The sequence below is a fragment of the Melanotaenia boesemani genome, chromosome 18 (assembly GCF_017639745.1).
Source record: "Melanotaenia boesemani isolate fMelBoe1 chromosome 18, fMelBoe1.pri, whole genome shotgun sequence".
NCBI lineage: Eukaryota > Metazoa > Chordata > Actinopteri > Atheriniformes > Melanotaeniidae > Melanotaenia > Melanotaenia boesemani.
Window position 1 is genome coordinate 13,285,896 of NC_055699.1, and position 25,530 is coordinate 13,311,425.

Genomic DNA, 25,530 nt, shown 5'->3' on the forward strand with positions numbered 1-25,530 from the left:
AATGTATCCCCTTGATTTCACTTTGGAGAGATGGTGAGTGGAGTGGTGAAGAGTCCTGCCCTCTGAGCCCCCCATCCACCCCCACCTCCTTGTCTGCCTGTGGATGGCCCTGGTTTGAGTTTAATTAATGAAATGTATGATAATGTGATTTCTTTAATAGAATGACATAGTCTAATGGTGTTTTGTGATTATGATTAATATGGTACTTTGGTGGGAGAGAACATCAGCCAACAGCTAAATGAGGACCTTCTCTATCCAGTTCCAGTGCTGGACCCTTTTCAGGTTTGCCTTGGACCTCTTGGTATGACACATGCATTGGTCTGTTAGCTCAGACTTTGGCTGTAAAATTTATTGAACACCAGGCACTTTACCATGCTTTTTTTTTTTGGAAGTATTACTTCTGATATCTTAAGGAAAACCTTTTCAAATTGAAACAATTTCACAAATCATTCATAATGTTTAGTCAAATTAAACTGGTTTTCATTTACTTTATTGCTGAATGTTAAATGAAAAGTTAAGTATTAATACGAAACTGCAGCATGTAGCTTAGCAAGTACAGGGAGAAAATCCCCATTAAACTGGCAATAGCAGGTGGTTTGTTTGTTTGTTTTTTTATCAGTTAGACTAAGTGAATGGTAACCTTTTAACTTTCTCTTTTGTTGTTTAATCTCCATCATACATATTGAAGTGTCCTTGGGCAAGGCAGTCATCAAACACATTAAATTAAAAACAGATTAAAACTAGATCATGAGCACAGCATAATATACTGTGGAAAATGTTTTACCTTCCCCACTGACAAATAATAAAATAGCAGTCATGAATGGAAATAATTGTAAAGTTCCCTGGTGAATGATCCCCAACCCATCTGCCACCCACTAAACATCTACACTCCTCTTTAAGGCTTCAGATACACTCCACCATTGAATTCCTTACAGAAGGACCAACTGCACATTAAACACAAGGCATGTGTTCAGCTGATGACACCATGACGATTTGCAGGTAAAATGTATTGTCAGCATTTCATGAGAAAAGTTGTTGTTTTAATGCAAATTGTGAGACTCAGAGATTTTTGGATTTTCTGTTGTTCGTGGTTCAGCATTTCAGACACAGTGGCTACATCCATCTTTTTATATATTGTACAGGGAAACTATGAAGCTCAAAAGCGAATCAAAAGATCAAAAGGGAACAGCACAGTCCAGCAGAGAAAGAAACTGGTTACAACAGTGTCAACACATTTATTTTGGCCTTACAAATACAAAAATGAGCAGCATTAAAGCATACATTATAGTTTTTAGAGGATAATGCTCAGAACTATTTCTTGGACAGATGTGGAATCTCCCTGATGGCCTGGTTTGTGAATTACTTTCATTTCAGACAGATTTGGCTTTCACTTTCACTACCTTCATATTCAGAGTGTAGACCATCCTGTCATTGTCTCACCTTACTGTTTTCAATAAAGTAAATGAGCAAGTACATCTTTTAGATTATGAGCATGTAATTCCTCTAACTTGTTAATAAAATGAGTCAATATGGATTTTTTTTTTTATAAAACAACTGATTATAGCTGCTGCAAAGAGCTGCTTATTGCTTTGTGAACTATAACCTCATATGAACAAGAACAAGATTAATGTCTCCAATCGATCATTCATACTTTATGGACTCCATTTACACTGATCCCATGGGTCAAAAGTCACAATTTTCTCTTTCAGACTGGTGAGACAGCAGTCAAGCTTGAATCGTATTATTCTTGAAGAGATTAATGTAGGTGAGTGAATGAAGAGGGTAATGATGTGGACAAAGAGTTATTTTTTATGTTTGTGATGGCACTAAGTGCTTTGAGGTGTGTTAGGTGTTTTCTTTGCTTTCCATCATTTAACCTAATTTTACCATATGGCAGGAAAACTTAAAGCTGAATCTTTAAACTTCAGAAATGACATCCATCTTTGACAGTTAATCAGATGTGGTAAATCAAGGTAAACACGTCTTTCAGGAAGCTTCCATCACACACACCTGTCCTAAGGTTGTTTGAAGGACAGGAGTGAAGCCACTGCCTGGAGAAACAGGAGGTTTGAGGGAAGCGCTTCTCCACAACCGTTTGTCACTCTGATATCTGGTAAATGTGATAATTAATACTGTAATTTCACTAAACCCACTCTGTGAGGTCTGTAATTAAAACTGATGTACCTACTTAACACACCAAGCATCACAGGTGGGCCCAAATTAATCTGCAAATAGAGCTAAATTGCCTGTGCTTAGCGTTTTCGTCAACGTCACTCACTTTGGGGGGAAATATCTGTAATTAGCTCTGATATAACAAAGCCATAAATTTGAGGTTAAACACAGCCTTGACAACAGACGCGATGACAGCAAGAGACCTCATCTAGACGTCCCAGATGGGATCCAAGAATTTGCTTTCTCCCAAGAACTTGGCTGAGACTTCCTCTGACAACTGCTCGCTACAATAAATACAAGAGCAGAGATAGTCAGAGATAAACTATTTTCCTTTTGTTTTCCCTTTCTGTCTTTATGAGTAAATTGAAATGAAGTGAAATGAAATTCGGCTTTCAGGCAGCAGAATGGATAAGTTATTAGTTCTGGGTGGAAGCATAATAAATGAATGCATTTTTGATTTTGAAGTGCAGGGAAATTAAGCTGCACCCACATAAGATTTCACAAGTTTGCATGGTCTAACTTTTTACTCCTTCCCAACATTGCTGTGTAACTTTAGAGCACCTTACCACATACATGGGAAAGATTTTTAGCATGTCACAGCCAATAATAACTAAATAATAACTTTTAGAGCAGACGCTTCAGACCTTATATTTACACACTTAGAGCTTCAAATAGATCAGTTTACTGAATGATCTCAGACATCAGCAGCCAGAAACCTTTCCACAAATAAAAAATGTTCAAAACATCGACTATAAGTCTATATAAACTGAAACTAAAAGTTCCTCTTATGAATACACAGTATTGTTCATTGTTCTCTCCTGCACTCCACACTTATCACAAGCTGGTACATGGCTTTTGTTATGGAAAAATATCAGAGTAAACTAAACGGCAGTCAAATCAAAGAAATAATCACATATTTATGAATATTTAATATGGTCACGGCAAATAAGGCAAGTAATTAGAAGATTCCGTAAATTAGCAAATTGTTATTTCATGTTAATGAGAGATCTTCAGCTTTTTCTCATGAATAATTTATGAAAAGAGCAAAAAGTTAAGCAGGAAAGGGATGAGGAAGTCGTGTTGATCAGAGATGTGCACATGTGCCGAGGCGAGGAAATACACAGATTTGCTTCACTTGCTATTGTTTTGCTCAGTTTATCACTTGCTATTTATTGGGTTGGAGATGGAAGCTGAATGCTTAACGCAGCCGGCTGTGGAGTTGTTTTGGAAAAAAAAGAGGTGATACTGGCATCACAAGCAAGCGCCTGTTCATAACCATTTTGTTCAAATAGTTAAGTGTCTACTATCCTAACAGAAGCCGCCCATGAAGGCAAAAAAATAGGGTGAATTGGTAATGATTTTTTTTTTTTTAAAAAAAGACAAATGTGCCATCAGCTGTCAAATGTTTGCAAAATGGCAGGATTTTGGTAGGAAATATAAAAGTGAGTAAACAGTAAAGATTCTAGCATACACTAGGGGAGGGGTTCCCTCCTAAAGGGGTTAATATGAAGTCGGGGGGAGAGGAGTGGGTGGGGCAGGAAGGGCAGTGAGTCAGAAAACAAGAGCAAAACAAATCTGTGAACTGGAACTCAGAGAGCAGCCACTCAGGAGGGATTAATGAGAAGTAGGAGGCTGTGAAATTATGTGGCCTTTGAGTGGGGAGAATGGCCCTAGCAGAGCATGGCCCTGAAATGAGGTGAAACAAACTTCACCTGATCCACAATTAATGGCATCATGCGGATGGGTGACACAGAGTCACAGCAGGGGTGGGAAGGTGGGGGGAGAGGGAAAAAAAAAGAGAAAGTAAGAAAGAAAAAGCACAATTCACTTTGTGGAAATCATCCTCTCCTCACCCCTCCCTCCAAAAGGAGCAGCCATCAGGAACTGGGACTCAATGAGGATAGAAAAGGATTTTACACACCTGTCTTTTTAAAAAGGTTGCAGCAGGGAAGTGTGGAAAGATTTACGCTTAACAAGCACAGATAGTAGCTGGCAGTGGAGACAATTAACAGAGAGGAAAAACATAAATAAAGAGCAAAAGAGTGAGAGACGCAGGAGGAAAACGGGGTAGAGTTGATTGCACATGGGGTGAGGAGCAATAACAGGAGCACAACTGATTAAGTGGTGTTAGGAACTGGGAACACTTGTTTGCAAGGACAATCTTTGTGTGCTTTTGTTGTCTGCCGGCCGCCTTTATCTTTGTGTAATTCTCCGTCTGATGAAATGTGTTTAAAGAGATGAATTGGGATCGGAGGAGCCGTCCTGACATGATTATGAGGGATTCATCTGCAGCCATCTGCCACCCTTATAAAAGGGGGTGGGGGGGCTTGCAGAGAGATAGAAAGGGAGGGAGGGAACTGCAGACCTTCTGTTCAGCAGGCCTGCCACAGACCCACCATTACACAGACCTCTGGCTTTCAGTTTAACATGAAAACTTGCTTTTGTCCCTGTATGTAAAGGTGAACTTTGGATCCATTAAAGAAGACGGAGATAGGTCACAAAAATCTTTCTTTTAATGTATTAAACCACAAACGTTTAAATGCAGAAGCATGATAAATGCTTACAGTCATTTACCATAAAATCAAATGTTTTCCTTCTTGAATTATTTTCCAGGTACCACTGGTATTAGCTATATTTAGGCTTGGAAATGGCACCTACAGACTACATCATGGTAACACACCAGTTGGAGGAGAGGGCACAGCAGATGGGTCCATTGCTCATCACAACGTCCACTTGTTCCAAAGGGGAAAGCGGGGGCTTCAGATAGCATGTCTTAAGTTGTGTAATAGGCTTTTAGTGTCTCAAATGAAAGTCACACATTTGTTTTTTGTTTTTTTCTCGGGTTGCTTCTTTCTCCTAGATATTTGCTCACACTGATCAACAATGTGATGAAAATGGAATCTTAGTCAATTGCATATCATATATGAACATGATCTCCTATAGGAGAACAAAACTGAGAACATATTAGACATTTCTCAATGTCTAATGTGTGACTATAGTTGCCATGGCATCTGGCATGTAGTTTCTTCTTGAATCACACTGTGCTATTTACCTCTATAACTGAGTAAGCTTTATAAGCTTTCCTGTTTTACTTTGCTCCATGAGAAAGGAAAGAAAATCCAGCAGTTCTGATGTGTTATAACAATCTCGCCAACTATACAACTGAGTCACAATTCATATCACAGGTCAGCGTTATGGTGTTTAATTATGTGCCGGCTGCTTGGGGCCCTCTAATAACCTGTCATTGAGGGGAATTTGAATGTCACACCACTTTGTTGGGCCCTAATGGCAGCAGGCAGATCCACTGATGAGCCGTTTTGGGACAATTACAGCAGATATTCAAATCACAGGTCTGGGTTGGCCATGAGAGACAGAGATTTAAGATGCACGCGCACATGCACATCCACACTTGTTGTATCTTGACCCTGCAGTCCACCTCTCTTGACACACAAAGATGTTTCTCCCTTCAACACCCCACCCCCCCAGACACACACACACACCTCCCACTGATCAAACAGTTTCACTGTAGCCTGAAAGCTTTTATTATCCATCTAATCCAGATATCAGCGATTTCATCAAGCCAGGAAGATATGCATATCATGAATTATTTTGACACTGGGACCTTTTAATTTTCGCCGGCAATATTTCATCCCACCAATCAGTGCCTGGAGTGGTTGTCGCCGGGGCGAAAGCAGCAGTGTCAGAGGACGAGACTCCCTCCGGTGGATCCAAATCATCCGGGGGACAATAATGAGCTATGGCCACAATTATGAGTCGCCTGTGTGCGCATTCATCTCATCAAGGGCCTCGTGCAAGCTGCTGCAAGAAGGGCAGCAGGCAAAGCAAAACAAGACATATACATCAGATTTAGACTTTGCATAACAAATTGTTATTCCAGTTCTATGTTAAGTCAGATGACATAATAATAGGTGAGATGTGGCGAGTCAGTTTGCATTTTACTTCTTACACTGTTTTTGCTGTTGTATCATTTTAAAACCTGTAACAGTTTTATGAAAGCAACTTTAGTTATTAAATTATCCAAAAAACGTTGATTATTACATTATTACACATTAGATCCTATTCAAAATAATCAAAGATTGTCATTTTTATGTTATAGATTTTTCATATTTGATAGCTTTATGATGCATTTTGCATTCAGTTCTATGAATTTAGAGAAAAAATATGTTGGATCTGTTTGTTTGATAACTACATATTATTTCTTCACAAGTCCATATGATTGCTCAAATGACTTGTCAACATCATGTGGAGCTTGCTTGTATCAGAATCATTCATCTGCAAAAACTGAATGCTGGCCGGTGTCATTCTATATAATCTTACTTTTAATTTAAGAACATTTTTAATGCTGTATGTTAATGTTTTGTGATTTTACTTCATTAGAGGAAAACCACACATTGGTACCACTTGTCTTAATAAAGCATCATCATAAGGAAATTAACAGCTTTATTATGAATGAGGCAGGATGCCAGGTTTTAATAACTGTAAATGTAATGACCTACTGGAAAGTGGGAAACTAGTGTAGGTATCTGATTGCTGGAGCTATAGTTTATTAAGCATCAAAATATCAAATTGTCACTTTAGGTTAAAACATCTTTTTTCTTGCTTCTAGGAAGATTCAGTAACCAAATTGCAATTACTTTTTTTATTCTCTTAGAAAGACTACATATGAGCTCAGAGATGCATTACATTCCTAAATAGCACTGGGGCTGCAGGTCTGTCTGTGCTGTGTATGCTGTGTGTAACTTAATACTCTTCAGCTCCCTGTAGAGTGGGTATTACGTGAGCAAATTGGTTGCTCAAACAGTCAGTCCGTGACCTTCCCTCATCCTGGATGTTGACCCCCGTATAAAGAGAGACATTACATCTCGTTGCACAACAACACGGCACCGGCACTTCGCTTCAGATAAAGAAAAATGTCTCAATTAAATCTTCACCAGGGCCCCCCGCCGAAGAGTTATCGCTGCCCTGGTAGAGCTGATCGCTACACTCACACATCCTCAAAAGTTATTTGACATAAATTGCTGGAGTCACATCATTTCCTGCCACGCTGGGAGTGGGATTTACGGCTGATCCCATTGACTGGGAGCTGAACCTCCAATAAAACTCCTCAAGAGCCTGCAGAGCCACATGAGATGCACCTATCTGCTCTCCTCGCTATCAGATCCCCTTCTGCATGCGCAGATTAACCATGCAAATACGCACAGGTGGGAGGTTGATATCGACAACACATTTATGCACATGTATGCAGCTGGGCTGATATGGGGAAGGAGAACATGCACAAGAGGGTCTGATTGTGTTTTATAAGATGGTGGGAGGTAAGAAAGGGAGGACTGTATGATGGTTTATCAAAGGACTGAGGAAGAGTGGAAATTATCTAAAGCTTTTCAATGTGAGAGGTGAGTGTTGCCTGTACTCTGGAGGTTATGTGTACAAAAAACTTCTAAGCAAAGTAACATCATTATAAAATAGCATTTGAACCCTTAAAAAAATTTCAAACTTAAAACTTGAATGCTGAGGAAAAATTTACCATATCAACCATTAAAAACAACATTATGGCTGCATGTTTTCCGTTAGGTCTGATTGAGGTGAACAAAGTTTGTTAATGGCTGCAGTCGGTTAATGGTTATGACGATTCTTCCTCAAGTTCAAACCCACCAGATGGAAATGCAGTTTTAGGGGCTCTCAATAAGTCAGGTCAGGTCTCAAGTCATCTGATTACAAACAAGTGTTTTCATCACGTGATGAGATCTCTCTAGTCGAGATGGGTGAAAAACATGAGCCTGAGAACTCATTTTTTTAATTTTGGAAAATCAAATCCACATACATCATGTGTTTAATCGTGAATGCATAGCTGGTTGTTCTTTGTGGTATAAGGAATAGCTGGTTGAACAAGTCTGTGAAGTGGATAGTTTGAAGGTAAATGCTGCAAAAGCCAAAAGGAAGAACTAAAACTCAAGCTTTAAAGAGTGTCAATGTTGACTGTGTTTTAATAACGTTGCTTTGTAGTTTAATGGTTTTATTAAGGTAAATAAAAGCTAGATATAAGCTGATCAAAGTGGCCAGTGAGATAAAGTGAGGGGCAGCAATGAATCTTGACTGACGATATTATTTGATAATCATTAAAGAAATAAACATCCTCATCAATGTTCGCCTGTAACCTAATAGTTGAATGCATTCCAAATACCGAACATCCTCGGAAATGTTAATAAAAACTTGTTCCAGAACATGAGCCAAATGGACGTGAAGTATAAAGGAAAGAAAAAAAGCTATAATCAAGTTTGTTTGTCAATCTGAAAACAGAAAGTACCAGAGTTTAAAAAAAGGCCTTAATCTTAAAGTTCTTAAAAAAATCTCAGCATAACTAAAGGATTCATCTAAAAGTGGCCTCAGGAAGTTAAGAAGTGTTTTGTCAGCATTAACATTAAACGTTCTTTCTAGTCACCATCCATCCGGATGATATGGCAGATAAGTGAAGGCCTACTGCACAGCTTGGCACCTTTTCATTGGAGGCTCAGCAGCAGCATCAGCAGCATCAGTGGCTCCAGGGCTTCCAGCTGGGGGTGGCTGCTGCCTCTGTCTGCCTACCAGCACCGCGGCTGGGAGACGTGGTGGGCAGACCACAGCATTGCCCCGAGGAGCCTCGCTTATGCACCAGCACAGAAAACTGAATTTTGCCCCCCTGTATGTGATAGGAATGTTTGCTGCCCTCAGCAATCCGGTTAGACAAAATGAGGAAAGCTGATGATGCTGCATACTATCCAAATACTGTGAAATAACGTGAGACAAAAACAGACAAAAATCAACTAAAAAATAAAAAGCACAGAACCAGATTTGTTTAAGTTTATCATTGTTTGCATTAACAGTGTATGGGCATCTACAGTTTTAATTATAGTACATCTGCTTACAGTGGTAGTCTGTACACAAGAAGTTACATCTCTTCAGGACTTTGTGTTTCTGTCAACTTTACAGTGGTGTTACATGACTATTTATCAACACAAAAGGATAACTCTGAACAATTTTCAAGTATTTTGTTTGTAGTATGAGCTAAAAACATCAAATAATAAAAAGAAACTACACATTGCAACAAAGACAAACTGCAAAAATTGACTAACTGGGAAGATGTAATACTGCTGATGATTTTTAATTTCTACTACCACATTTCTATCCAAAAACATAATTTTTTTATGGTGTTGTTGACCTACAATGAATACATAAAATGCAAAAGAATTATTGCTTTTCCAGAGTATAGCCACCAACAGTTCAGGCTATTCAGTACCATTCCCCTGTTTGACTTCAACCAAGTGTGACGTCTCTGCACCATCAAACAATAAAAGAGACCTGGTCAGCACTGTCTGTAATAACTGTTAATGACATACGTCAGAATAATTAAACCTGGTTGTAAGAGCTAAAGAATCAGGAAAACCCTCACCAAAAACATCAGCTGCTACAAGCTTGTGTGATGAATTCTTACTTAAACTGCAAACCAGTATTACTAAAAAGAATAAAAATCATTCACATATCAGGTCTGAGAATTTTAGGGAATGAGGCACCATTTACAAAATGTACATATAACCCCTCTGATGCTCATATCAGAGCATTAGTGAGTCCTCTGAATGTGTGAGAGTGTACACCAAAGTGATATTTGCTTTAAGGACACTATTGGCTAAACTGAAATTTAAAATAAAGCGCTTACAATACTGTAAAAATGTCAGCAGAACTTCATTTAACAGTGGGAATATTTTTACAAGCAGGTAGCTAACAGGGTTTTCACGACCATGCTTTTTCTGGGTTTGTTACTAAAAATGGCAGAACACCACAACGCTGATGTGGGATAAGAGGTTGTGAAAGCAGAGGTAGCCCAAATTCTGTGCAATTAACACAAAAAAGCTGTCAGTCAATTCACAGCCAATCACTAAGCTCACATTTGATTTCTCCTGCGTTATTGTTGTCATAATCACCACAGAAGCACAGATTTTTGGCAAAAACAACTTAACACATTAAGAGGTTGTGCATTTAACAACCAACAAAATCCACAAGTTGCTTTTTAAAATCGAAACTCATGTGAACAAGTGGCTGAACGAGCTGCGATCTCTTGCTGGTGTCTAGTATTCCTACACTGACCTAAGCTGTGGCTAGGAAAGCGCAACAATTACACATGCTTGGAGCTCTTAAATCATTTAAATGAACAATGAATAAATAATTACATGTCAAAAAGGCACACACAACAATCACGGATGTAGGCATCGGGCAAGATTGGCACGAGAGTAATAAAAGCATGCTAAAAATGAAGAGTTAGGAAATTATAGGATGAAATGTGTTGAGTAAAAGGACGATGATTGGGAATAGATGCAAGCAACCAAAATCATGCACACGCACGCACACACACAAAGAAAACTAAACTCCCAACTTTGAGCCTCAGAACAGTTATACGCACTTCTCCTATGTCAACTCAGTCAACGTTGCATTTAACATATCCACAAAGCTATTTGGTTCTGTTCAATATCAACTCCTCTGGCTATGTCTTTTAAATACATATGCAGTTAGTATATACTTGTGCACATACAGCCAGTACTGCGATTTGTAGCTCAATATATACACAGTTAAAGTTATTGCAGGTTCCACTTGGCAACCCAACACCTGTTGCACACATGGCTGGGCTCTGTGTTCTCTGAAGAGGGGGGTCTAAAGTAGTGAGACGGGGCTTAGTCCAAAACTAGGCTGAGAGATGCTAAGGCTGCAGCTGGATACCTTTGACATAACAGGGAGCAAAGAAGGAAACCTAGGAAGCTGTCACCAGTAGAAAGAGCGCGATAGGAAGTTGGCTGCCGTGCTAAGCCATCCCATGCCATCTGTGATAGATCCTACACGTGTGACGGCCTTGTCCTGCTCCTGGGCTGGACTCTCGTCCTCAGGCAGGTAGTCTGGGATGTCTGTGTTCTCTTCTACCAGAACTGCCGAGTCCTCCTGGAATGGCACCATCAGCTGCACAGACAGAGGAGTGAATATTATTTTTTTTTGTAATCATAAATGTATTTGTCAAATAAAACCCTCTTCATTTAAGCTGAATTGTTTAACAACAGAACCAAATATCTGAAATGAATTTACATGACTGGGACTGGTCTGACCCCTGCTGGACACATGATATACTGCACCTCAAGTTACCCTTGTTCTGCAATTATTTAGGCAATATGCAATTTTCCTGTTTGGAATTTGGAATTTTGTTCAGCTCAGGCTTTATTGATATTGGGTCACTGAATAGAAAATCTGCCTGATACTGATAATGCTTTAAATAGTGCAGCTAGGACTGGCTGTGTTTCCAGTAAAAAGTAAGTAGCCTACAGGCCGAGGCAGAGATGTGACTAGCTAATCATGTCACTGTGAATAAGTCTCAGCCAAAGGCAGGGGGGGATACACTTCCTTTACACAGATACATACAACATACAGCAAGCACAGTGCCCTATCATCCGATTTCCTCTGGGTGGAAATTAATGTACAGCAGTTTGAGAGAAACAATGCAAGTCCTCACCTCTTCTCCATCTTCGGTCTTCACCACCTGCTGGGCTGTCATTACTTTGGTGGAGTTAATTGCTGTTCCCAACGCCTGCAAGAAGACATTTGTTTTCATTTGCATTAATCAGCACATACATCTTTTAAAAGTATATTGAGAAAATTAAATGCTACATTCTGCTGTTTATCATTAATTGGAAGTACAGGAGAAACCACAATGACAGCTGTGTTCTTATCACATATACGGTACATCATACTGCAGGTGTCCTGTAATGTTTGTTACAAAATCTAATATTAAAATTATGCAGCCTACAAATGTGCTATATTTTCATCTATTCAAGATGAGCCACTTTCAATGAAGGCTAATATATATTTTTCTTCTGTCCATTAACAGCATGTAAAAGGACATAACATCAAACATGTTTTTTGATGTTTTAATAACATCAAAAAACACAAAAGTAATTAATCCAAAATTAAAGCTAATGTGAAGCTCTGTGTATCCAATAAACTGAAAATAGACTCAAGTTGTTTTCTGTGTCTGGACAGATGCTGTACTTACCTCAGCTTTAAGGTCAGAACGGATCCTGACAACACATCGTTTAACAGCCATCTGGAAGGTGAAACTGATGACTCCTCGAATCTTTAACAAAGCTTCCTCGCACAGGCTCCTTCGAGTCTGACACAGAGAGGAGGCAGGTGAAAGTTGTGAGCAGATGTGTAAAACAAAAGTCTTTAAAGAGTTCAGAAATAACTGCATCTTGAAGGGATACTATAAAAAATGTAAGTTTGAAACTATACATAAAATGTTAAATGTGTAGCTAAAATATAAAACATTCAGCTGCTGCATACAAACTTGGTTTATAAATCTGTGGATTCCAGCTGCCACAGTGTTGTGTTCGTCTGTAGCCCAGCAGAGGCCGTCTGTCTGCTGTAATATAATCTGGCTAGGTGCAGGCTTCCTGCAGAGTAACACTCAGGTTCAATCTTAACATCCTGCTGTTCAATGGCTGACATTTACAACCTAAACCCTCCGCCCTCCTATGAGGTGCCAGATAGACACCCCGTAAGAAGCTTTGGCAACACTGTGATTATGACAGCAGTAAGTGAGTTGATCTGAAGGGAGACTTTTGTGCATCAATAGAAGCCTGGTGTGTGTGAGTAGGACACGTGCGTATCAGTATAAAATGTAAAGTCATGAATGTGCACTGTGAATACTCACAGGGTCGTCCAGCCCATCAATGTGCAGCACTACAGTTTTGGCCCTCTTGTTATTAGAGCCTAAGAAGAACTGGGCTTTACGTCGACAGGACGCGGCAGCAGCCTCAGCCTGTTCAGCCTGTTCAACACCAGCTGACTGCAAAATCTCATAGATCTCAGAGGCGAGGAGTTTGGTCTCTCCAGGTGATGTACCCCTTTGGTGTGAGAAAAAGTAAAAGTAAATTACACGAAAAAAAACACAAATATACAAAATAGACATCTTAATATATTATTTGCACATGTATAATGTGTACATAGTTACTCACTGCCAATTCACTGAATGGAGTTATGTGGTATTAACTGTTAACTGTGAATTTGCAGCTGCAATTCTGCAACTTTGATTCAGATTAATCAAAGAAGCAACTTTGATTTTATTTTTTTTTTACATTTTTTTTTCAAGAAATCAAACTTTCCTGTAGTCTTGTAAAGTGGTCTTGATCACTTTAATCTTGAAGGTCTTTCAAGAGTTTCTTTGGACCGTGACTGCTTTTTCACTCAGTTTCAGGCAAATCTTTGTACCAGACCACTGTACTTGAATGAGTTAGTTTGAAGTCACATAACATTAACCTATGAATCATTCAAGCGGAAAATAAAGAAACCCATTCAAGGGATGAGCCACTGTTGCGTCTACACATAACATAAAAATTTAAACAAAAAACCATTTTAATTTGCACCTTTTTACAAACAGCCTGCTGAAAAGACACAAATTTCATTTCTTCAATTTCTTTAGCTGCATGTAAGAAAATGCCAAAGATAACACTATATAATAGAGTAGGCCAACAAAGCTAAGTGTTGTTAGATTAAAAACTCTAAGGAAATTGGACAAGCGGAAGTCATAAGAAGCATCAGTGCTTTAAAATGTTTTAAAAAGCTAAAACTGAATTAGAAGGCCTGAAAGTGATGTCCTTGGGAAATAGGTAAAAATTCAACCAAGATCTGACAGGCTGAAGGGTCAAATCTGTTCAAGCCTTATCATATAAGGTCTACACGAAAGGGTGGCTGTCAAGAAGTCATTTTAAAAGAAATAGAAACAAGATTAAAAAAAAAAAAAGTAGTGAGGTATGCCAAATGACACAGAACTGAAAATCAGTAGAAACAGGTTTTATGGAGTGATGAACCTTCCCCCGAGTCCAGGGGCCTCATTTATCAAGCTGGCATAGGAACAAAACCCAGAGTACGTCAAATATAGTCAACTTTTATAACTTGTGAAAACCAAACTTGATGGGAAAATGTTGCTACCTCCACACATCTCTGACCCAGGTGTATGCACATAAGAAAAACAGGAATCGGCAACACCAACGGTACAGAAAAAAATCAAGGAAATGATATGAAATGTGTGAACATTTGTGCACAATTCACTATTACCTTTCATACCACATGTTATATATTAAAGCTGTTTGCAGAAATGAATAAAGAGGCACAGCTGATATTAATTCTCCTAAGAGCGCACACTCGGGAAAAAGAAAAAAAACAAAAAACAGGATTTTCAAGAAAACTCCTTGGCTACCTCGTTAATAGCGGTGATTGTGTCCCTCTGCACTGCCCACCCATCAGGAGCACCCACCAACTAGAAAGAATTATTTAACACTAAATAAACTGCTACCAATCTCAGATGTATCTGTACATATTTATTTTAAAAATTAAAACAAATGACTAAATTACCGGCGCCAGTACTGTTATTTAGCAGATGCTTTTTCTCCAAAGCGATTTCCAGCCGCAACATCCGATACCTCTGGCGTGTCTTGCCTTCTGACACTGCGATGACAGCATCTGCCACCTGCTGCCACTATTCTACCTTTCTGACACAAGTAATGCCCACGCCTTGCCCACCAATTAAACGTTTTTACGTTTTTCAACGTGGTCCATCAGGATCTTTACCTCACACCCTGAAAAATTACGCCTTTTCCCCCTTTTCCCCTCCTGAGCCGTCATGGAATTTATGTGATGAATATTCATTACAGGTGTCCACTTGACCATTTATAGCCATCATGTGGGCGTGGGAAGGCGTTCCCCCGTGCGCCTGCTTTAGAGTTGATTTTGATTTATAAAAGGAAACAGGAGTGGGACATGTGTGCGCAAGCCTTTATAAATCTGAAAGTTGAAGTGCGCCACATTTCCTTTTTGCACCACAGACGCCACCTGCAGTTTGCTTTGCTACGCACAGTTTGATAAATGAAATAAAGAAAATGGACCAAAGGGCATCCAACATCCAAAGAGGAGCTTTGAAATGTTATTTATAAAGCCCGGAGAACTTTTCTTTTTGACATTTGAAGAAATTCCACGAAAGCTTGTCTAAGAGGATTCAAGCTGTGGTGAAGAATGAGAATATTCATACCAAATGCTGACTTTCAAGCTTGATAGAAATGAACAAACTTTTTCCCTTTATATTGTATTTCCATGTATGTTTGTAGATGTTTATTCATTAATCACTGCACCTAGTTTTCTGTTTCCCTAAATAAAAAGAAAAAAAAAAACAAACAAAAAAAAAAACAATAAAAAAGAAACAATGGGCAGTGACTCAGACAGTAGTGCATTTTATATGACGGTGCCAGCAAAAAGCAGACAAATTGTGATTATCTTTAAACATCTGAGGAACGCTGAAATTAAATAAGCTCCCATTTTGCCAACATATCCACACACACATATACACACATATATATATATGATATATATATATATGATATATCATCTTTGCAATAGGGGGCTGCAGCTCTTCTTGAGGAAACTATGTGAGGTCAGTGGCAGCAGTCATGCAAGAAGTGATATTTTATGAGGGACAGTGGGACAACCCTGCAGGCTACACTGCAGTATCTGTCACAAAGTCATCACTCTTTCTATTGTAACCTCACACGACACTGGCTGTTTGGCATAGCTGCCCTTCAGGAGCCTACGCAATACATTCCCACAGCAGCTCCATAGAATCCTGTCAGCCTTAAGGTAAAACTTACACTCTATTCAGCGGGTTTATTTGTCTAATTCACACTTTCTGCACAGAAAAGACGACAAATTCTCAAACTTTAGATATTATGTAGCTGAAGGATTAAAAATTATATTCACACCTATTAGTGCAGCTTTGCTAGACTTTACCCCTCAGCCATGTGTTCACACTCTGGCCAAATATCACCGACCTCTATCTAAAGACAGACAGATGGGACTGTGAACATGATGCAGGCCTCCTCTTAATGCCAAACCCAGAATAAGGGAAGTAAAAGGTTTACTTTACTACCAGCTTTGCCAAAAAGTAGAAGGTCCTCCCACAAGCCCTCAGATAAAACTGAGCTACTTGGAGTATAATGCCTAGCTATAATATGAAATGGATGACTATGTGTCTGCATCATCTCTTTTTTTTCCCCTTTCTTTTTTCAAATATACTTCCAAATCATATGCAGTGATGATTACATATCTTCCAGCATCAGTCAATTCAAAATGACAAGACACTTTAAAAAATGTATCATGCACAAATAGCATTTCAAGTTATCGCCATCCACATGGCCATAATTCAACTTAAAACAAAGTCATCCCGATGTAGCAAAAGGGTGTCATCCTGCCCGGATATTCTGCACAATTGCAAGCAAAACAAAAAATCGTGGGTTAAGGTTTTATGAAAAGAAAGTGCATTGTTAGCATGTGTGTGTGTTTGAGATTTGGTAGTGTGGTGGCAATGAGGACTTGCTTCTGCATGACATTCTGCAAGCTCAGCATCATGCCCAGCTCGCTCTTCATCTTCTCCCTGTTGGCTCGACATTCTGCCAGGTAGCGCACGGCCTGCAAGGACAAGGGCAACTGTTATCTATTCCGTGCTAAAAGCTGACAATCACTTTCTGATATTAAAGCAGAGAGCCTTTTTTAAAGATGTGCAGTGGTAAATATATTACATAAGGACTACAAATACACATGCAATGACTTTGTGTTTACACTTGACGGATTTCTGTCAAGGAGCAAGTGTTACATAAAGCCATTTAAATGTGTGCTCGCATGTACTAAACAAGAGGGTGGATGGGAGGGAAGAGGAGAGGAAGCACTGTATTGTGTTTACTGTATATCAAAACAAACAGCAGATGTCACCATCGCACATACGTGGGCATTATTAAACTACCACAGGTCAGGTTACGAGGAAGAACTGGCCTTCGCTAAAGCTTATTGTGACACTCCTGGACAGTAAAAGACATGAGTAGAAAAAAAAGAGCAGAGCTAATAACAAGTTGGTGAAGGTATTTCTACAAGATATTTCAATATAAAACTAATTTGTCTGTCTTTATATGATGGCAATGAACAATCAAACAATATAGATTGCTTTATACACCAAGAAATAAATGGATGTGGCTTACCAATAGTGCAGAGTAGACAACCTGTGGGTTAGGATGGTCAAAAAAAAGGATGAGGCCTGGCAGACAGCCTTGGTCTTCTACTATGGCTCTTCGGTTCAAGGGGTCTGCAGCAAGATCTCGCAGCTGGTTTACCACAGTCAGAGCATCCACCTCTGCACTCATGGTGCCTCTTGTTTTGATGACATGCACATCAAACCAGTCTTCTCTCTCTACTGGAAATACAAAGCTAGGATAAATCTGCATTTCTCTGATACATGGATGAAGAAAATGAATGTAAAATTAACTAAAGTTTGCATTTGCAAAATGGTAGGCTGTTTTTTCTGACCACAGATGCAAAACCATAAAGCCCCTTCATTTGAATTGATATAAAATAGTAAAAGTTTTTCTTTTTTTGTTAGTTTTTTTGTTTGTTTGTTTTGTTTTTTACTGAACTGAATATTGGACCATAAACCATAAAGCCCCTCCATTTGAATTGATATAAAGTTTTTTTTTTTTTTTTGTTAGTTTTTTTGTTTGTTTGGTTTTTGTTTGTTTGTTTTGTTTTTTACTGAACTGAATATTGAGCCTTTTGGCTTTACAGATGACACGAAAAATAACTGTTCACCACCGTGATGAACATTACAATGACTGAAATGGGTAAACATAATTTCACCACTTATCCATATAATAGTGATAATAAATAATTGAGTTTATTAGTCTAGTGTCTTAAGTGTAGCTTTACTTAACTGTTTCTGTGGTATATGCCATCATCATTCTATGACATGTGGTACTACACTGATTATTGACCAATGATAAAGTTACTGATTTTATTTACACACACTGATTAAATTGCAGTTGCCAATGAGACAGCATATAGTTAAGCATGTTGTGATAAATGATTCTAAAATTCCACGATTTACACCAATTTACCACTGTTTATTCAGTCAGTTAAATTTACTAAATTCAAAAACAAAAGCTCATGTTTTTTTTACCAACACACCTTTTTGACCCCAACCCTCACCTCAAATCAAGCCCTATGGTACACAGCCGATTCAACAGCTAGGCTAAGCTAACAATCGTTACTTGACAATTATAGCATACCTTTTTGTTAGTTCTCATAAAAAACAGACGTCACGCCCAGTTTGTTTAGGTAAAAAACTATATAAAACAACGCAAGAATAAAAAGTTACGTCCCGATACGACCTTTAAAAAAGTATAGCGAAAGAATTTGAGTAATGCTAGGCCTGCTCCCCTTTTTTTCTGTGTTCCTTTAGCTAGCAGCTGTGGACAGTGTTTGGGTTCTATGGCAAGCAAATGGGTGCAGCTGTTTTGTGGTCAAGGACATCCCAGTGTTCCGTCAGCATCCTGACTACTTCGTGTGAAATTCCTCCGCCGGGAAAAGCAGGAAGGTATAACAAGCGTTCAGAGATTTGCTTGTATATGATTGGACATTATAGCGTCACTGACAGGGACAATGACGAATCACCAGTAAGTTTTGTCCTAAAGCTTCACGCTAATTGGTAACTTTGATTATCAATCATCCTGACAAACCAATGGCTTTGTTTCACAGGTGCAACTTATCCGTAAGTAAGTCCTTTAATCCAATTGGCTCCAAATGCATTCCAAAGCTCTTCCCACACTAGTCACCTCCTGCGGTACATATTCGTCAACTTGGCAAGGTGGTAGAACTCCAGAAAGTTATCAGCTAGCGGTAGTTCGGTAAATTGATTTCAGAATTACTTTCAACTAGTCTCCGGCTATAAATATAATGTATAATCGTATCGTGTTGGTTTGTTATATACCATAGATCAGTGGGCAGTGTGTGTGTTAAAAGCAAATCCTAAAGGGTGCATCTGTGGTAAGTTGGATTTAGCTAGTATGCTATCGTTAGCTTCCGTTAGCCAATTTGCCCGCTAGCTTAAAGTCAAAAGAAGTTAATTTAGCTGAGCGAAAGCAATAATATGTATACTATCACCTTCTAACCTTTTATTTCACATTACCTCTTGTCCCAGAGTCAAATCTCTTAAATAAACTCTGGAAAAATTTGTAATACAAAGTTTAACCTAATGATGTAATTAAAAAAAAGTTACGGTTAGATGAGTTTACAGAGAAAAATTGGAATTGGAGAGCCGCAAAGTTTCAAAATCGCAAAATAAACTAAATTGAACATCAGCAATTGTCAACAACTACAATTGACTGTATGTTGCCTATACTTTTGGTTAATTTAAATTAAATTAAGTAAAATACTTTATTTGTCCTATAGGAAATTTGCAATCTATTTCAATTCAAACTAAACTGAGTGCCAGTTCATGAAAAAGTTAGCTCGAGACTCTTTTACAGATGCATTCCAACTAAATTTGAAAGTCCTACATCATGCCTCACTTTTTGGAAGGATGGGTTGAGAAATTCTCTTTTCTTACTGGATAAATATTGACAGTAATAATAATAGCGGAGAGAGAACTGTATTGCTTTTCATAATATTGGCCAAAACAATCCAAGACTAATGCAAAGTCCAAGTATATTGTATTGGGGTATTTTAGAATGTGTAGATTGTATAGGGACAAAGTTCTCGCCATTGTGTGTTTTTGTTTGAAGGTGATTCAACCTGATATTCCTTTTTTCCCCCTATGTTTCTTTTAGATACCACTTATTGCTCATGATGCATGAACCCATTGGTTATTCTGAAACTCTTTGACAGAAATGAGTAAAAAACATGCACGGATTGAAATGGACCTGGTACGTTAAAGTCTGGCAAGCAGATGCATTTCTATTTCTGTATTTTTCTATTGTGCAGTTTTCATCTAAGAATAGTTACCAGACCTGTGAAGTATCAGTCATGAATTGGAGTAATTTCTTGGTATTTCCACTGTGATGCACCCCGAGTAGATAGCTTTTCCTTTCATTTATAGGTTTTATCAGTTTAGTTTTATTCCCCATTTATCTGGGATATAACTCTTGTGGCAAACTTTCCTTTTGTAGGCTTTTGGATCAGCAAAGCCCTATGGATCTTCGAGAAGTATTGTAAGAAGAATAGCTTCAAATCTTCCCATTAAACCCTGTCCAAGGGTTCATTTTCAGGTAAGGGAAGAGTACCTGCATCTCATTTATTGGAAAATAAACTTTGTGTTTTTAAGATGATGACCTTATCTTTTTCTGATTGTAATATCTTTGGTTTCCTATAGATGATTTCACCTTTTGATGATTTCATGTTATCTTGTTTTTCTATCCATCTCTCCTCACTGTTGAAGCCACAGTTATGTGCAAAAACCAAACCATCCACCCAGTTTGTTTATCTCTGTTTGACTGTTTTCATTTATGAACCATAAACAGAGTAACGTCATAAGAGATACTTCCTCATGAGCAAAACACTGACTGTTTGGGAATGGAATTGTAAAGTCAACCTTTATCAATGCTATCTTATTTTAAAAACTACTTTCTGAACTTTTTTGTCTTCATTACTGTGCTCTTTTCTTCTCTTCTTTGCTTCTGTCTCCAGCTACCCCCCTAGCTATGAGGAATGCAGTTTGTCTGCTTTAGGTCAGTTTGCTCAGCAACCTTCAACAACCTTGAGCTGACTCAAGACCCACTGAGCCGTCCAAACCTTTCATTACCCTTAACTATACATTGTTTTTTGCCCTTTTTGGACTGCTATGTTCTTAATTTGTTTTTACTAAATTTCTTTGTTTCATCCTAACCCTGTTTCCAAAATAAAGTTTAAATGGCTTGAACTGATTAGCAAGCCATTTAGACTCTAACTAACTAAAAATAAGAAAAGACCACAAAGTGACTAATGCAACAAAAAAATAAAAATTTTCTTACTTTGGATTTCACCTCCTCAGCAGTCCAGGCTCTCCTCTATTCTACTTTTAGTTTCATAGTGAGTCAAGTCCTGCAGAATATAGTTTTAAAAAACATAATCTAGATAGCGCAGATTGTCTAGTATTAATGGAGTCTTCCAACATGTATTACTTGCTCACACCATGTGGACAAATGTGTCCCTTTGCCCCACAGATGTGATTTATAGTGATTTCCACTTGTCTGTACTACTTCTTTTATATCTTAAAAATACACTGGCTGCGAACCAATACATTTTTAGATGAAATTTCCATTTAAAAAAATTTGTAGCATTTAATTTTAGTTTAGTATTTCCAGTTAAGTTTAGGGTTTAGAGCTCAACTATTTTTTTCATTTTAGGGTCCAGTATTTTTGGAAGTAGGGTTGTAGTTAAAATGTTGCATGTGTTTTGTGCTGGTGTGAGTGTGGTTTTTTTTTTTTTTTTTTTTTTTTGCATGTTATTACTTTAACCCCTTACGATGCAGACGTCCCGTTACATGACTACTAATCAACAACATTGCAGCCATGTGTGCAAGCCCCTCCGTCATGAATGCCCACAATATACACATCAAATTAAAGCTCAAAGTCTCTTCTTTCCGATGATATAAACCATTTTGACACACTAAAGCCTTTTTTACAGAAAAGCAGAAAGTTTAAATGTTGACTTTCCTTACCTTTGAGGGCTCTCTATAGGTCAAACATCAATATTTCCCATCAAGATTGGTCTCATTCTGTCCGTACAGGTTAGGGGAGGACAAAAAAATATTTTTTTCTGTGTGTTCTAAAGTGTATAACTTTTTATCAATAATACTTACAGTGATTCTGATTGCTGTGGGTGAAACTAGAGAGTGTTACCTTTACAAAGAGCCCAAGCCTGTACTTACAATCCAGAGGGTTCAATAACAGCAGTAATTCTAATTTGGAGAGGTCATATTACAGGTGTTTTGCCAAAATGACCCTGCTTGATAAGGGGTTAAATTCTCAAATGTTTTTAAACATGTTTTTTCCCCGCTTTGACAGCTTTACCCATACACTGAGAATACAGGTGTCCTTATCAGCACCAGAAGGCAGAATGGCCTGGTGGCCTCTCTGGCTGATGTTGCCTGGATTGATGAGGAAGAAGAGGATGACAAAGATTACTTTGACAGACCCAGGTGAGAGCAGGGTAATAATCAGATTTTTTTTTTTTTTTTTTTTTTTTAAAGTCCTTTGAAACTCAGAGATTTGAAGATTCACAAGTTTCTCTGCAAAGTATTGAAAAAGACTGCATATTGCTTGTCTTTAACACATGAACACATTGAAACAGGTCAGGAATTCCACCAGGGTTCATGTTTCGAGCTCAACGCCCTCATCCTCAGAGAAAATCTCTTCCCCGTCGGAGGTCGCTACCTAGCCTGCACGAGGGAGCTCCAGACCCTCAGGGGCCAACAGTCGCAAATGATGAGGCGATTCAGAAGATCAGTGCACTGGAGACTGAACTTGCAAAACTCAGAGCTCAGATAGCTCAAATCGTGATAGCTCAAGAAAGAACTGCACAGTCAGGTACCAAATGTATTTTGCTCAGTAGTAACTAGTAATACTGTATCTTATCCTCTAGATGGCAGTAGAAGTACACTTGATGCAATACCTTAAAACCTTTTTTTTTCTTTTGTTTCACAACAGCTGCTACCACAGGGGGACCTCCCCCTCCACCTTCTGCTAACCTGCCTCCTCCTCCCCCTCCACCTCCACCTCCTCCGCCCCCAGCCCTGGGTCTACAGCGGACATTTTCAGCCATTGATTTGATAAAAGAGCGCAGAGGGAAGAAGACAGACAGTCAGACAGTTGTGGAATCGAGGCCAGCAGAAATTCCCAACATGCTTGAAGTCCTGAAGGACATAAACAAAGTTAAGCTGCGATCTGTGAGGAGGTTTGTCTCATCTTTACTCATCAGTAGCAGTACATGTTTTTAGATGCTGCTCCCATCAAGCATCTTTCTAAAACTTTGAATAAGTGTTAGGTTCAGTGTGAACACAACTCACTCTGATTCCTTTCATCACTTAATTGTTGAGTGAAACTCATGTATTATGAAAATACATAAATGCCCTTCTTACCTTGTGTTTTTAGTCGTCCAGTGGAAGATGATGCCAAAGCAAAGTTGAAGGAGCCTACAGATGCTGCAGCTCTGATTGCTGAAGCCCTGAAACGCAAGTTTGCCCATCGCCATCGACACAACAGTGAACGGGATGACAAAGAAGATTTCAAAGTTCCCATCCAAGTGGAGCCTCAGACCGAAACCCCACTGGTAAGAAATGTTGGATTCATAGGTATAAGGCATATATTGAGAAGGGGAAAAAAAGAATGGCATTTTATACTTTTTGATGGTGACATTTTCTGAGTGGCTTAGAGTGCTTTCATGTCCCTTCTGTCTTTTGCATGTCTTCACAGTTTGGGCAGCACATGCTGAAATCAACTGGAAGAAGAAAGTTGCCGTGAAAATGTTAACATGAGCTTGAGGTCCAGATGTTTTGTGGTCACTTTGAAGCGCGTTATCGACCGTTTAGCAGTGAAACAACGAAGCCTTTTGCTTGACTCTGTCTGGCAGGCCCAAGTACCCATCATCTCATAGTGTAGTATATGCTTATCATCCTAAATCTTCACTGTTGCACTTTCATAAATTAGACCAGCTCTTTGTTTTATGAGGATTTTGTTTTTGGGTTCTAAGAAGTAAATGTTAGAGGATTATTAGTATTATTAATTTTGTTTTTCAATTTGCGTTTTTGACATTTTTGCACATAACATGGGTGATCAGTTTTATGTCCCCATTTTTAAGGGTGTGTAAAAGCCTAAGTGTTTTTCAACCATGGAAGAAACTTTCAGACAAGTAAAATGACATTCTGTATTTTTTTTGTTAATTCATGTTTGACTCGTAGACTAATTTATGTTTGGGATTTGTCTATTTATGTTGAGGCTTTAATAGATCATTTAATGTTTTAACAGTTATGTTCTAGATATGTCCATTTCTAATACTTCTAGTGCTCCTGTGCAAGTTGTAACCCAGGCACCAGTTTTGCCTTCTCTTGTGTCATTTGCTGGTACAAGTATATGCAGTTTTAGTTTTTTATATGATTTAGAGCCAAAGTCATGATGCTCTGCAAGGTTCTGCCTTGTCCTGCCAAATTGAGCTTTGACATTGTCTTCCCGTTCTTTATTTTCGAGTTAAAATTATTCTTAAATTATTGAACATTTTAACTGTATTAGGACAGTTATATTTCTTGGTAGTTTTTTTTCAATTATCTGTATTCAGCTCTTTCTATAGGAGCTGTCTTGTGACTTCTATACTGACAGCACATTTAAAGGTAATGGGTCCTACGGCACCCGCAATCTTCAGTAACCCAAAAGTTTGAATTGTGCTTTCACATCAGCAATAATCACATTTTTATTTGTTTGGAAATTTGACACTAATTAAATTTTGAGTTGTTTGAATTTAATACATTATTTTGTTTAAAGTGATTTGCTGCACATTTGTACAATTTCTGATCATTGTTTAAGCTTGTGTAGTAGATGCTTTATGTCAACACGGTTGCCTTTTTAAAAGGGATGGTGGGCTGGGTGCCAGTAATGGTGATTTCAGTTTTACTCTTCAAGATGTTGTAGAAGAGTTGTCACAGAAATTAAATCATTAAATCTCAAAACAATTTATTCTCTCCTGTTTCTTTCTGAAATGGTTTTATTTGGGTTTGAAGAACTGAAGTCATCTGTAATTGGCACTAGATAATATATTTTACTACTGAACCAATCATTGTGTAGGGCAGTGGTTCTCAACCTGGGGTTGCTGAACCCCCAAAGGGGTCCCCCATAAAGCACAGGGGGGCTCCAAGGCTTTGACTGTTCAGAACCGTGTGATTAGACTGAAGGCCATGTCAACACAAACAAGGTGAGGCTAAAAACACTTAACTTTAAAAACTGGGTCCCAAATGGGGATCATTAAAATCTTACATTTTTAAAATGTATATCTTTCTTAAAATCTTTTTAAAAAGCCACGTTGTAGGCCAAACCTTGTACATACACTCAATCTCCGTCCATGTACTGTGGTTTAGTGAGGTCAGTGAACTGGTGGAGCTACAGTAGTGTATTTTTTGCCTGTCCTGGATTTTTACTGCAGCATTTCATTAATAAGATGTCTGATAAATGCCACAGTGCCAATGATTTGTCCTTACTTTGAAGGGGGCAAAAAGGCTATATCACTTTTACAATTTATTGATCAAATACTCAACCTGTAAATATACTTTTTCATGAGTATTTAGCTGTAGACCAGTGTTTCTCAATCCTGGTCCTCAGGGACCACTGCCCTGCATGTTTTAGAGGTGTCCATCTTTAACACACCTGACTCAAATGAATGGCTCGTTAGCAGGCTTGCAAAGAACTTGACAAGGAGTTCAATTAATCTGAATCA

At 38.5% G+C, this 25,530-nt stretch overlaps 2 protein-coding genes across 5 annotated transcripts; one reads left to right on the plus strand and one right to left on the minus strand.

The window, feature by feature from the left end:
* Nucleotides 1-9,016: 9,016 nt before the first annotated feature.
* On the minus strand, nt 9,017-18,592 carry armc1 (armadillo repeat containing 1). 2 transcript variants are annotated; one of them, XM_041968403.1, is made up of 7 exons: nt 18,363-18,592; nt 17,283-17,491; nt 16,628-16,719; nt 12,917-13,109; nt 12,257-12,373; nt 11,717-11,791; nt 9,017-11,172 (listed from the first exon to the last, which is right to left on the minus strand). In XM_041968403.1, exons 2-7 carry the CDS (start codon nt 17,442-17,444, stop codon nt 10,981-10,983), a joined length of 831 nt encoding a protein of 276 aa, XP_041824337.1. In that variant the 5' UTR covers nt 17,445-17,491; nt 18,363-18,592; the 3' UTR covers nt 9,017-10,980. The 2 variants fall into 2 exon arrangements, with proteins under 2 accessions (XP_041824337.1, XP_041824336.1); XM_041968402.1 differs by having other exon boundaries at nt 17,283-17,494; nt 18,363-18,590.
* Nucleotides 18,593-18,895: 303 nt separating this feature from the next.
* On the plus strand, nt 18,896-24,776 carry mtfr1 (mitochondrial fission regulator 1). 3 transcript variants are annotated; one of them, XM_041968779.1, is made up of 9 exons: nt 18,912-18,980; nt 19,069-19,119; nt 19,902-19,997; nt 20,241-20,339; nt 22,116-22,249; nt 22,402-22,637; nt 22,758-23,004; nt 23,202-23,379; nt 23,523-24,776. In XM_041968779.1, the coding sequence occupies exons 3-9, from the start codon at nt 19,962-19,964 to the stop codon at nt 23,568-23,570; spliced, it is 978 nt and encodes a 325-aa protein (XP_041824713.1). In that variant the 5' UTR covers nt 18,912-18,980; nt 19,069-19,119; nt 19,902-19,961; the 3' UTR covers nt 23,571-24,776. The 3 variants fall into 3 exon arrangements, with proteins under 3 accessions (XP_041824714.1, XP_041824713.1, XP_041824712.1); XM_041968780.1 differs by lacking the exon at nt 19,069-19,119 and having other exon boundaries at nt 18,896-18,980; XM_041968778.1 differs by having other exon boundaries at nt 18,917-19,119.
* The last annotated feature ends 754 nt before the right edge of the window (nt 24,777-25,530 follow it).

Coding starts and splice junctions, on each gene's coding strand:
- armc1 (XM_041968403.1), bottom strand. CDS start 17,444: ATGAGTGCAGAGGTGGATGCTCTGACTGTGGTAAACCAGCTGCGAGAT. Junction 16,720..17,282: donor TTGTCTACTCTGCACTATTG/GTAAGCCACATC, acceptor TTGTCCTTGCAG/GCCGTGCGCTACCTGGCAGA. Junction 11,792..12,256: donor GTTCTGACCTTAAAGCTGAG/GTAAGTACAGCA, acceptor GTCTTCTTGCAG/GCGTTGGGAACAGCAATTAA.
- mtfr1 (XM_041968780.1), top strand. CDS start 19,962: ATGAGTAAAAAACATGCACGGATTGAAATGGACCTG. Junction 20,340..22,115: donor GTCCAAGGGTTCATTTTCAG/GTAAGGGAAGAG, acceptor CCGCTTTGACAG/CTTTACCCATACACTGAGAA. Junction 23,380..23,522: donor CTCAGACCGAAACCCCACTG/GTAAGAAATGTT, acceptor ATGTCTTCACAG/TTTGGGCAGCACATGCTGAA.